The sequence below is a fragment of the Bufo gargarizans genome, chromosome 1, assembly GCF_014858855.1.
Source record: "Bufo gargarizans isolate SCDJY-AF-19 chromosome 1, ASM1485885v1, whole genome shotgun sequence".
NCBI classification, from domain to species: Eukaryota; Metazoa; Chordata; class Amphibia; order Anura; family Bufonidae; genus Bufo; species Bufo gargarizans.
In genome coordinates this window covers 351,728,544-351,742,109 of record NC_058080.1, presented here as the reverse complement: position 1 = coordinate 351,742,109, position 13,566 = coordinate 351,728,544, and the positions used below count along the sequence as shown (strand labels likewise).

At 45.5% G+C, this 13,566-nt stretch overlaps 1 protein-coding gene across 7 annotated transcripts in view; it reads left to right on the top strand.

Moving 5' to 3' along the window:
* Nucleotides 1-13,566, top strand: part of TJP3 (tight junction protein 3) — a 108,749-nt gene that overhangs the window by 11,163 nt on the left and 84,020 nt on the right. For 3 of the 7 annotated variants that reach the window (XM_044268646.1, XM_044268640.1, XM_044268622.1), the window contains exons 1-2: nucleotides 10,257-10,289; nucleotides 11,869-11,928. In XM_044268646.1, the coding sequence (XP_044124581.1) occupies nucleotides 10,272-10,289; nucleotides 11,869-11,928 (78 nt within the window). In that variant the 5' untranslated portion in view covers nucleotides 10,257-10,271. Of the gene's footprint in view, nucleotides 1-337; nucleotides 420-10,208; nucleotides 10,290-11,868; nucleotides 11,929-13,566 lie in introns of those variants that run through there. The other 4 variants (XM_044268666.1, XM_044268628.1, XM_044268652.1 and 1 more) reach the window with 4 other exon arrangements.

The following is a 13,566-nucleotide window of genomic DNA, read 5'->3' as shown; positions in this document are numbered from 1 at the left end:
TGCCTTAAAAAATCTGTTTTTAAAATCCAGGTGGATTCCGTTCTGATTTTAAAAGCATGTTTTCATAACCCGTGGTGTGAACATGCCCTAAGCATTCTCTACAGCAGGGCTGGCCAACCTGCGGCTCTCCAGCTGCTGCAAAACTACAACTCCCAGCATGCCCAGACAGTCTACAGCTATCAGCCTACAGCAGGGCATCGTGGGAGTTGTAGTTTTACAACAGCTGGAGAGCCACAGGTTGGCCAGCCCTGCTCTACAGCTTTCATTGCTACATCATGGCACTGCTGTCATTTCAGTAATGCATTATACAGGGGGAGGGATGTATTAGAGCATAGCTCGGCAGACCTGTTCTTCTGTCTTCCTGGGAGCAGACACAGGTATGAAAAGGTGGAACTCAAGGACCTACCGTCTATTTTCAGGTGATTTTGTTTATTTTATTTTACTGTTTAGATGTGCTGCAGATAACTTCTGGTTGCATCGGACACCTGTCTTAGTCATGAGATTCACAATTGTGGCTTTAGCAGTGGCTGACCTTCCACATGGACAGCTAAGGGTACTTTCCCACTGGCGGCAGGACGGCTCCGACAGGCTGTTCACCCTGTTGGATCAGTCCTTACGCTATTTTGCCGTGCCGCCGGACCGCAGTTCCATCTACATTGACTATAATAGGGACGGGGCGGAGCGGTGAGAGGCCGCCGGACTAAAAAGTCGGACATGCAGGACTTTTGGTCCAGCGGCCTTTCGCCGTGCACTGCCGTGCTGCACCGGAGCTCCGCCCCCGTCCCCATTATAGTGAATGGGGACAGAGCGGCTGCACGGCGAAATAGCGGAAGAATGGATCCGACAGGGTGACCAGCCTGTTGGATCCATCCTGCCGCAAGTGTGAAAGTACCCTTAGCTGTATGTGCCATAATTGTATGCTGCTGGAGTTGGGCTACTTTCACACTAGCGGTGAACAGCCTGCTGGATCCGTGCTGCCGCTAGTGCACGCATGCCACCAGAAGTCCACTCCGGCCCCGATTACTATAATGGGGGCGGGCCAGAGTTCTGGCAGCAGCACAGCAAACATGCCGAGAGGCGGCCGGAATAAAACTACGACATGTGTCGGAGAAGGCTGCCGACTTTCACACGGTCAGTGTTTTACATCAGTGTTTTGTAAGTAAAAGCCAGCGTACAAAACAGCACACATAGGTAAATAATAGCCGACTTGGGTTCAGATCATGCTTGGAGCCTACATGGTGTGCAGTCTGTGGACAGAAGTCATCAGTGGTCGGCCTCTCCCTGTTGTGCAATGGTTAACAGCAAACAATAGACTGCATTCCACTACAGTGCAGATGGCGGTAATATTCAGATGAGTGACAGCACATTGCTGTTTACTATGTAGCATGCACTGGGTGTCTGCTGAGCAACTACACTTCCATCATCTACAATTCAGCTGATTCACTCACATTAACAGGAAATGTCACCTTATGTGATAGAAAACAAAGGCTGAGCTGACATCCACTTATCTGTTTGCTATGAGGTATGCACTTGCTAACCCTCTAGAGACTTAAAGGGGTATTCCATTTACAGAAAGTTGTTCCCTATCCACAGGATAGAGGATAACAAATTGGTAGGGGTCTTACTCCTCCAACCTCTACTGAACACGAGAATGGGGGCCCTGTACCCCATGGAGCCCTTTTGAAATGGAAAAGATGCACGCTGCCAATTTCCGGAGCTAGCCGAATACGGCACTCAGTTATCTCGAACTCCCATACAAATGAATGGAGTGGCTTTGTGCATGTGAGGGGGGCGGCATGGGGTACCGTGCCCCCGTTCTTGTAATCGATGTGGGTCCTAGTAGTAGGAACCCCACTAATCTAATTATCTCCTATCATGTCAATAGGGGACAACTTTCTGTAACTGGACTACCCCTTTAAAGAGAACCTGTTACATTATATGTGCAGTCTAGCAAGTCATACTGCTGAGCAGATTTATGTACTTTTATGGAAAAAAAAATCTGTAAGGCTATGTTCACATTGTGTTTATGGTCATACAGTGGTATCCAGCATGAGGAGATTTATATCCCCTGCCCTGCCTAATTCATGATCCTCCACGGCAGTCTGTGCACCTAATCTAACCAGCTCCAAACTGGTGTAAATGAAGATAAATGTGCCAGGACCACTGGCCCCTCCCTCACCACAGCCCCTTTTCGAAAAGTGACAAGGGTGGCATAGAAACACTGCTTGCAACTGTATGTTTTTCACAATTATGTTCAAAAAGTCACAGACATGGGGTTTGCAACTTTTTTTTTTTTTAAATTGACTTGGGTCCCTTTCACACAAGTGATTTTTCTGTCTGGATGCACGGTGTGTAGTGAACGCATAGGATCCGGACTGAATCCTGACCCATGAGTGTTGTTTATCACTCATCTCTGCGTCCAGGAAAAATCGTAGTATGTTCTGTATTGTTTGCGTTTTTCAGCTCTGGCTCCATAGAAGTGAATAGGGCATGCATGAAAAACGGAGGGCATCCGGATTCAATTGGGCGGCTCCTTCCTATTTAAAGCGAACCTTTCACCTCATTTTGACTTTTTAAACTATCAACAGTACGTTATAGATTACCTTTAGTGTGTTGTTATCCATGTTAGGTGCGCTTTCCTGCGCTCTTTATTCATCCAGAAATCGGCTTATAAAGTTCAAATTTTGTGCTGTAACAGTCAAGCAACAAGTCAAGGGGGTAGCCCTTTCCTCTCCTCTGGCCGTACCGCCCCTGCCCTAACGCCGCCTCTATGCCTTGTAATTGACAGCAGGCTCACTCGCAGGGACGGCGCTTCTGAATCCTGCGCATGCGCCGTCCTCCTCATTCGCCGCTCGCTCCCGTCTTTCTTGCGGACACAAGCTCCGCTCCCGATGATCACTGGCTTGCAATCTGGTTACAAGTCTACAGTGATCACGTGGGGCACTTGGAGCATGAAGCATGAAGATAGTGGAGCGCGCGCACGGGAGGTAGAGAAGAGAAGCAGGCAGGAATCGCGTACGGTGGTACGGCCAGAGGAGAGGAAAGGGCTACCCCCTTGACTTGTTGCTTGACTGTTACAAGTCAACCAATCAGATTCCCCCATTCATTTTCTAGGGCTCCTTTGGAAAATGGAAAGGTCAATGGAATTGATTGCTATTGGCAACTAAGTAAGTTTTCCTTTACACAGGTTTTTGATACGCAGGTGTACTGTCCCCCCCCCCCCCCCCCCCCCCAACCTGGATAATGTAGCCAGTGCCATTTTCCCCTCTATACACTGCTAAGCTACTAGTACTCCTAACTTGACCTGCTATTCTGGAGACACCCTGGCTCCTTTATGTCTCCTCTGGCCTTTTCACCCCTCATCATAAATGATATGAGGCACTGAAGCTAATAGTAATGTGAAGTATCCATCCAACGAGTACATGTAACGACCTTAGTCATTTAACGCTGATGATGGACAACATTTTCAGGGCTCATGCACACCTCCGTAGTTTCGTTCCACATACCATCCTCATTTTTTGCAGATTGGATGCAGACCCGTTAATTTTACTGCAGCTTCACGTCCATTCTGCAGGCCACAAAAAAAAAAATATAGAACGGGTTCTATTCTTGTCCGTTTTGCGGACAAGAATAGAACATTTCTACGGTAGTTAAAAAAATAAGTGGTAATGTATTTTTTCCCATAAACGATTTTACAAGTGCAGTTGTCGGGCGCAGTACTTGGGGTCCTTTAACCACTTCAGCCCCGCTAGCTAAAACCCCCTTAATGACCAGAGCACTTTTTACACTTCTGCACTACACTACTTTCACCATTTATCGCTCGGTCATGCAACTTACCACCCAAATGAATTTTACCTCCTTTTCTTCTCACTAATAGAGCTTTCATTTGGTGGTATTTCATTGCTGCTGACATTTTTACTTTTTTTGTTATTAATCGAAATTTAAAGATTTTTTTGCAAAAGAATGACATTTTTCACTTTCAGCTGTAAAATTTTGCAAAAAAAACAACATCCATATATAAATGTTTCGCTAAATTTATTGTTCTAAATGTCTTTGATAAAAAAAAAAATGTTTGGGCAAAAAAAAAAATGGTTTGGGTAAAAGTGTTTACAAACTATGGTACAAAAATGTGAATTTCCGCTTTTTGAAGCAGCTCTGACTTTCTGAGCACCTGTCATGTTTCCTGAGGTTCTACAATGCCCAGGCAGTACAAACACCCCACAAATGACCGCATTTCAGAAAGTAGACACCCTAAGGTATTCGCTGATGGGCATAGTGAGTTCATAGAACTTTTTATTTTTTGTCACAAGTTAGCGGAAAATGATGATTTTATTTTAATATTTTTTTTTTTCTTACAAAGTCTCATATTCCACTAACTTGCGACAAAAAATAAAAAGGAACTCGCCATGCCCCTCACAGAATACCTTGGGGTGTCTTCTTTCCAAAATGGGGTCACTTGTGGCGTAGTTATACTGCCCTGGCAATTTAGGGGCCCAAATGTGTGAGAAGAACTTTGCAATCAAAATCTGTAAAAAATGGCCTGCGAAATCCAAAAGGTGCACTTTGGAATATGTGCCCCTTTGCCCACCTTGGCTGCAAAAAAGTGTCACACATGTGGTATCGCCGTATTCAGGAGAAGTTGGGGAATGTGTTTTGGGGTGTCATTTTACATATACCCATGCTGGGTGAGAAAAATATCTTGGCAAAAGATAACTTTTCCCATTTTTTTTCTATACAAAGTTGGCATTTGACCAAGATATTTATCTCACCCAGCATGGGTATATGTAAAATGACACCCCAAAACACATTGCCCAACTTCTCCTGAGTACGGCGATACCAGATGTGTAACACTTTTTTGCAGCCTAGATGCGCAAAGCGGCCCAAATTCCTTTTAGGAGGGCATTTTTAGACATTTGGATCCCAGACTTCTTTTCACACTTTCGGGCCCCTAAAAAGCCAGGGCAGTATAAATACCCCACATGTGACCCCACTTTGGAAAGAAGACACCCCAAGGTATTCAATGAGGGGAATGGCGAGTTCATAGAAATTTTTTTTTTTTTGCATAAGTTAGCGGAAATTGATTTTATATTTTTATTTTTTATTTATTTTTTTTTCTCTCAAAGTCTCACTTTCCGCTAACTTAGGACAAAAATTTCAATCTTTCATGGACTCAATATGCCCCTCACGGAATACCTTGGGGTGTCTTCTTTCCGAAATGGGGTCACATGTGGGGTATTTATACTGCCCTGGCTTTTTAGGGGCCCTAAAGCGTGAGAAGAAGTCTGGAATATAAATGTCTAAAAATGTTTACGCATTTGGATTCCGTGAGGGGTATGGTGAGTTCATGTGAGATTTTATTTTTTTGACACAAGTTAGTGGAATATGAGACTTTGTAAGAAAAAACAAACAAAAAAATATATATATATATATTTCCGCTAACTTGGGCCAAAAAAATGTCTGAATGGAGCCTTATAGGGGGTGATCAATGACAGGGGGGTGATCACCCATATAGACTCCCTGATCACCCCCCTGTCATTGATCACCCCCTCTGGTAAGGCTCCATTCAGACGTCCGTATGATTTTTACGGATACATGGATCGGATCCGCAAAACACATGCGGACGTCTGAATGGAGCCTTACAGGGGGGTGATCAATGACAGGGGGTGATCAGGGAGTGTATAGGTGATCACCCCCCTGTAAGGCTCCATTCAGATGTCCGTATGATTTTTACGGATACATGGATCGGATCCGCAAAACACATGCGGATGTCTGAATGGAGCCTTACAGGGGGGTGATCAATGACAGGGGGGTGATCAGGGAGTGTATATGGGTGATCACCCGCCTGTCATTGATCACCCCCCTGTAAGGCTCCATTCAGACGTCCGTATCATTTTTACGGATACATGGATCGGATCCGCAAAACACATGCGGACGACTGAATGGAGCCTTACAGGGGGGTGATCAATGACAGGGGGTGATCAGGGAGTGTATATGGGTGATCACCCGCCTGTCATTGATCACCCCCCTGTAAGGCTCCATTCAGACGTCCGTATGTGTTTTTTGCGGATCCGATCCATGTATCCGTGGATCCGTAAAAATCATACAGACGTCTGAACGGAGCCTGACAGGGGGGTGATCAATGACAGGGGGGTGATCAGGGAGTTTATATGGGGTGATCAGGGGTTAATAAGTGACGGGGGGGGGGGGGTGTAGTGTAGTGTAGTGTGGCGTTTGGTGCGACTTTACTGACCTACCTGTGTCCTCTGGTGGTCGATCCTAACAAAAGGGACCACCAGAGGACCAGCTAGCAGGTATATTAGATGCTGTTATCAAAACAGCGTCTAATATACCTGTTGGGGGTTAAAAAAATCAGATCTCCAGCCTGCCAGCGAGCGATCGCCGCTGGCAGGCTGGAGATCCACTCGCTTACCTTCCGTTCCTGTGTGCGCGCGTTCACAGGAAATCCCGGCCCTCGCGAGATGATGCATATATGCATGACTCTGCGCAGGGCCGCCGCCTCCGGACCGCACATCTGCGTTAGGCGGTCCGGAGGCGGTTAAAGTACATGTTTTGTTGTGACGCAAGTTGCAGTGAAGCAACAAGGGCACAGGGCCCCTTTTAGTGATACTGTGGTAGATGGTGGTACCCAGGTGTAGGAATGCCCGAGTGGTGTAGGGTGGCCTAAATGTCCCTCAATGGTGTTGCACGTGTCACGTTGCTCCTACCTGGATATGCTGGAACCCCAGGTGTTGCCCTCTAAAAGAAGAAAAAAGGGGGTAGTAGTAGTAGGGGGATGAAGAATAAATTAAGTCCAGACCTTTGGGATGAAGTTGAGAACAGCTTTACTTTGCATAAACATTCCTCCAAACGGTTTACAGGCTTTCTCTTGGTTTCCAGCAGGCTTTGGCATTAACTGTGGCAGGCAAACTCCTCTCTGCTACATCTGTTGTTCTCTGGCCCTGCTGTGCTAACAGGCTGACTATAGAACTCGGCTTCTTCTTTGTGCTGTACTTAACTTTGTATTCTGGTCTGTCTCTAGCTTTGTCCAGGGAACTTTACTCCTGGCTTCAGAGGCTTCCAGCTTTTGCCTCATGTCCAGCAGAGCTGAAGGTTCTCTGGCTGGCCTGTACAGGGCTGGTCCAGCAGGGATGGGCTCCTGCTTCCTTCCCCTAGCAGGGGGTACTCTATTATTCTACCCTCTAACTAGCTAAAACCCTCCCTAGAGGGAGAAAATAGAATGAAAAGAAGGTTCCATTCTATGTAAGATGGCTCTACCATTTATGCTGCCAGCTTCTGGTGAATCGGGCATATTACATTTTAACAGTTACATAACATCATTATGGATAGACATTTTGCAGGACCTGGAAATAAATACACAGAATGACATTAGGTAAACCATTTTCAGAGCATTTTTAGTACAATCGGTCAGTCATCATACATTCACATTACACGATTATGAGTCGTAGCGTTCAAATGGTAATGAAGGGGGTTTTCTCTGGCTGATTACCAGTATAACCATGCACACTGACATTGTCTGACATGCCTTAAAGGGAGCCTGTCACCGGGATTTTGTGTATAGCGCTGAGGACATGGGTTGCTAGATGGCCACTAGCGCATCCGCAATACCCAGTCCCCATAGCTCTGTGTGCTTTTATTGTGTTTAAAAACAACAACTATTTGATACATATGCAAATTAACCCGAGATGTGTCCTGTCCACATGAGTCCAGTGTGAAGGAGCCCAGCACCGCCCCGCATCCTTAGAATCTCCTCCTTGCTCCCTGACGTCAGAAAGCCAGAGTGCCGTAATCTCGCGATGCGTGAGCTAGCGCATGCGCAGTTCCTTCCCTGAGGCTGATGCCAGCACAGGGAAGGAACACTATGACGACACTGCACATGTGCTAGCTCGCGCATGGCAAGATTACGGCTTTCTGACGTAAGGGAGCAAGGAGGAAATTCTGACGATGTGGAGCACTGCTGGGCTCCTTCACGCTGGACTCATCTCAGGGACAGGACTCATCTCAGGGACAGGACTCATCTCAGGTTAATTTGCATATGTTTTTTTTTTTTCACACAATAAAAGCACACAGAGCAATGGGGACTGGGTATTGCGGATGTGCTAGCAACCCATGTCCTTAGCTCTATACATCAAATCCTGGTGACAGGTTCCCCTTAAGCCTGTATTACACTGGCTGATAGTCGGTCAGCTCATCACCAAAATGCGTTTGTATGTACTACCCAGCAGTATTAAATATCATAATTTGCCGGCAGCAGATTGTGCTGTCTAATCATGCTGCCAGCAAATAATCATTTTGTATGAGGAAGAGCAATGGCATAAGCGATTCCTTTTCCCCATACTGTGGAGGAGATCACTGCATGTAATAGCAGCGGTCTCCTCCATTAACAAGCAGGCGATTGTCAGGAAGGAATGCTACATTTTTACATCAGGCTTTCTCCTACTTCCCCCTGCTATCAGCAGACAGTCAGTGTGCACCACCGCTACCTTCAACTGGCAGATATAACCAAGTACAAGCGCTCCACTCTCTCCGGCAGTCCCATGGAGAGGCAGCACGAATATGTGTCTGCTGCTCTATTCACATGGGGAACACGAGCCCCAGAAGTCAGAGCCACGTTGCTCAGACAATTATACCCTATAATACAGATACGTTGTAATAGGACAACCCCTTTTAAGTTGACATTTGTATAAAACCACATTCATATGAGTTAGCAGTTAAGGGTACTTTCACACTAGCGTTTTTCTTTTCCGGCATAGAGTTCCGTCACAGGGGCTCTATACCGGAAAAGAACTGATCAGGCATATCCCCATGCATTCTGAATGGAGAGTAATCCGTTCAGTTTGCATCAGGATGTCTTCAGTTCAGTCGTTTTGACTGATCAGGCAAAAGAGAAAACCGTAGCATGCTACGGTTTTTTCTCCGGCGAAAAAAACTGAAGACATGCCTGAACGCCGGATCCGGCATTTTTTCCCATAGGAATGTATTAGCGCCGGATCCGGCATTCAGAATACCGGAATGCCGGATCCGTCGTTCCGGCATGCGCATGCGCAGATCGGTAAAAATGCGAAAAATTTACAAGACGGATCCGTCGGTCCGTATGACAAGCGGAGAGACGGATCCGTCCTTGCAATGCATTTGTGAGACGGATCCGCATCCGGATCCGTCTCACAAATGCTTTCAGGCAGCAGCAGATCGGCGGATCCGGCGGGCAGTTCCGACGACGGAACTGCCCGCCGGATCACACTGCCGCAAGTGTGAAAGTAGCCTAAGCATGTGACTGATGGGTGTCTCTCCCAACTCCCTCATAAATGTGCATGCTGGGATCGGCCAAGTGTGCAAGTTTATTTCTGTTGGGAGATCAGCAAGCTGTCAGACACCTAGCAGCCATTGGGGGAGATTTATCAAAACTGCTGCAAATGGAAACTGACTCAATTGCCCATAGTAGCCAATTAGATTGATCCTATCATTTTCCAAAGAAGCTCTAAAAAATAAAAGATGGAATCTGGTTGCTACAGTGTTACACCAGTTTGATAGATCTACCCCAGTGTTCACATCTGGGTACTAAGGCTCCATTCACGCGTCCGCAGAATGTGTCCGCATCCATTCCGCAATTTTGCGGAACGGGTGCGGACCCATTCATTCTCTATGGGGACGGAATGGATGCGGACAGCACACAGTGTGCTGTCTGCATCCGCAATTGCGGAGCGCGGCCCCGATCTTTGGGTCCGCAGCTCCGCAAAAGATAGAACATGTCCTATTCTTGTCCGCAGCTTGCGGACAAGAATAGGCATTTCTATGGGGGTGCCGGGCTGGTGTGTTGCGGACCCGCAACACATCACGGATGTGTGAATAGAGCCTAAAGCTATAGTCAGTGGGCTGATTTGCATGTGCGATATCCATACATTCACAATGTGTGGAGAAATTTTGCCACATGAGGATGCATTTACCCCATTTGTAATGTTTTTCAGTAGGATCTGAAAACCCCTGCCCCCATGATCACTACTTTCTCATGTCTACCTGTAGCGTATGGCTTATCAGGAAGGAAACTGTTGATCTCCATGTCTTGGCTAAATATGCTCACACATAGGAATGTCAGTCCTAGAAAGACTCCGTCTCCACCTGCTTCCCTTCCGGGTTCTCCACCTCTGAATATGCCTTCCTGTGTCACTGTGGGAGGGCACGTTCTGGAGAAAAACACAAGTGTGCAGGTGAGGCTGGAAGTCCTTCCCCTCTCAGGACTGCTTGCTTGTGGTGGGATGGCGGTGAGGTTTCAGGTAAGTAGTTGCATGTTTCCCAGACACAGGTAGCGTGTAATATTGGGAGTCGGTGTAGCATTCATGGAGTCGTTCCTCAATAGTAGGTTACACCAGCTCAAGACTAGGGAGATTGAGGTTCATTTGTAAAAGCTCTTCAAGGGTACTGTACACCTTAGAGACAGGTAGTGGGATGTGACGGCTTGCTCCTCGCTGTAACGTGGAATTACTTAGCCATATGCTGCGCTGCTGATGATGTTATTATTTTGGAGCAGAATTACTAATCTGGTCTACTTCCACAGTGTAAACCTAGGCTACATAGGCAAATCAAATGGTGCATGCTGGAAGATAAATTTGGTGTATATTTACACAGTTTTGTCTAACATTTCACCACCTGTTGGTTGGCTTACAAAATGTTGGTGCATCTCAAGCCCCCCCCCCCTTAATAAAGGAGGCACTAAAAGTGTCTAAAACACATGATAAATGCTTAGTAAAGCTTGTATGCCAGGATTTAAGCTTGAATTCTCGCACTGTAGGGCAGATTTGTCAAAACTGCAAAGGAAAACTAGTTTAGTTACCTATAGAAACCAATCGGATTCCACCTTTCATGTTGCACAGCTCGTCCGAAAATGAAAGGTGGAATCTGGTTGCTATGGGCAACTAAGCCAGTTTTCCTTTACTCCAGTTTTGCTAAATTGCCCCATTGTGTTTTGGTGGATTTTAACTTGCCAGTCACCCATCATCTTTTGTGGTAACCTTATGACTCATTTGTATGAAGCACTTCTGTCTGGAGGCATCTGGGGTCACGTGCACGTTATGCACATTCCCCTCATAGACCTACGTAGATCAGGGATGTCAGCAGGATACATACGGTTTTACAACAATCAGTAGCCTGTGTTCCATAGAGAAATTGCCTGGAGTTTACCTATAGTGGGGATCAGCAACCTTCGCACTCCAGCCGCTGTGAAACTACAACTCCCAGCATGCACACTTACTCAACTCGTCTTGTAACTCCCTTTGAAGTGAAAGGATTCTGGGAGTTGTAGTTTCAGAACAGCTTGCGTGACAAAGGTTGCTGATCCAGCTGCAATTTTGGGTTTGGGTTTGCTCCTGTTATTGAAGCAATATGAAAACTCAATACAAAAAACATGCACACTGCCACCGATTTGAAATATTTCATCTTTATTAATGGATAGTAATTTAAATACAAGTACAATGGGCAGACACACTATTCACAAGGTACCATGTTGCAGTCAAAATTGGTAAACGTGAGAAAATGGTAGACAATTCAGTATTCACAATGATTTACAAATCTAGATATAGGTATAAGAATACCACCTCCACAGACCCTAATATGGCACCTAGACAGCGCAACATGAGCCTGGGCACAACCAACTCTGGAGGTCATCTTGGTCAGGGCTCCTTCATTGAGAAGGCTATAATATAAGCCAGTACCCTCACCGAAATCAATGCACACCTCACTACTTCACAATAATGATTGGTAAAGCAGCACGTCAAATAGATAATCTTTTTAAAATGAAAGCGGCTTGTGTGGTAAAGTGAAACTTCTCTGATATGAATCCTGTCATTCTTTTCTAAGCAGGTGTCTGAAATGGAAGAGATGATAATATGGGAGCAGTACACTGTCACACTGGCCAGGGTAAGTCGGATCCCTCATGTGAATGCTGTACGGGGACCACTAGCAGCAGAAGCCAAGATGTGCTTTCTCAGGAAAACTACATGAGATACAGTTTAACCCCTTTATTTCTAGAATTACTGTGGAAGAACGACACAGCATGAAGTAGAGACATCCCAATGGAATGGCCATTTCCAGCTGACTTGTGCCTCAGGCCAGCGTGTTGACTGAGATGTAACCATGTCACTGTCTTTTTAATGTGGTCCAATATAAGAAAATAAATTGTAGTACTACCAGGACGAGGAGAGCTACAGATATCTTTATTCCATAGTGATTCTTGAGTGCACTGTCTGTGACTACAGCGACGTGCCCTATGCCATGTGTCGTACACACTTGGTGTCCCAGCAACAACAACCTCTGCCATTTCTTTAAAGGGGTTGTCAGAATTAGAATAAAACTTTGCCAGCAGCAATATATATCAATTTTTCTCTCATTCCTCTACCGGCATTGTGCTCCGGTCCTACAAAACGGACATCTCCTGCCTGCAGCAGCCATGCACCGTACAGACCAGGTCACTGTGCAGTGACTCCAGCTGTATACAGCACTTGGCTGCAGTGGTGACATGACTGGATGTTACTGCTTGCACCCTAGAAAACAAACACCATCAGGGAGGACCGGAGCATGATGATGGAAGACGCAGGATGGCGAGTATGACTTCTTTTGTAATTTCATAACTTTTATTGCTGCTGGTGAAGTTTTAGCAGAACTCTGACAACCCCCTGTAATTTCTATAGATTCGTATAGGAGAGCCTGTCTGGATTCCAGCAATGCAAGATGGATATCTGACAACTGTTCTGTAATCGGGACAGTATGTCCAGTGCATGCCTAGGATAGGTTTTTTATCTACTGGATATAAACTATCAAGGATCCTATTGAGTAATAGCAAACTGAGATCGTGAAAATGATTTCATTGCTGAAAGTGGAATATGGGCCCAATCGCACTGTATTTGGCATCTAAGTGCTGATGACCTCTTATGTGATGCCTGGTTGACAATGCCATTAATGTTTTCTCTCCAATTTGAGATATACATAATGTAATCTTAACATTAAAACCACCGGCCTAATATTATGTGGGAATGGGTGTAACTATAGCCATAGCACTTGCTATAGGGCCCAGAGGCTGCGGGGGTGGAAGCCCTATCAGGAACATTGTACCTGTTGGTGAGGAGTAATAATATGGTGGCTTTTTGCTATAATAGGGGTTTTCTGATATACTGTTCTATTGTACATTTTATTATTGCTACTTATGCTGCTGTTTCAATTTTCTTACACATCTTATTTTGCTATAGTGCCCTATGAATTATAGTTATGCCCCTGTTGTAGTGTCATCTAAACAGCTCTGACCTGTTGAGGCATGGACTCTACAAGACCTCTGAAGGTTTCCTGTGATATCTTGCACCAAGATGTTAGCAGCTAAGTTACTTGCCATATTTTCAAAAGGGACATCATGGAGATTCTGAAGAGATAATGAATATATATATATATATATATATATATATATATATATATGTATGTATTATATTTTTTTTCCCCCCACCATATTTTCTACCCATTTATATAGGACACGCCCCAACCTATGGCATTTGAATCATAAATAGTACA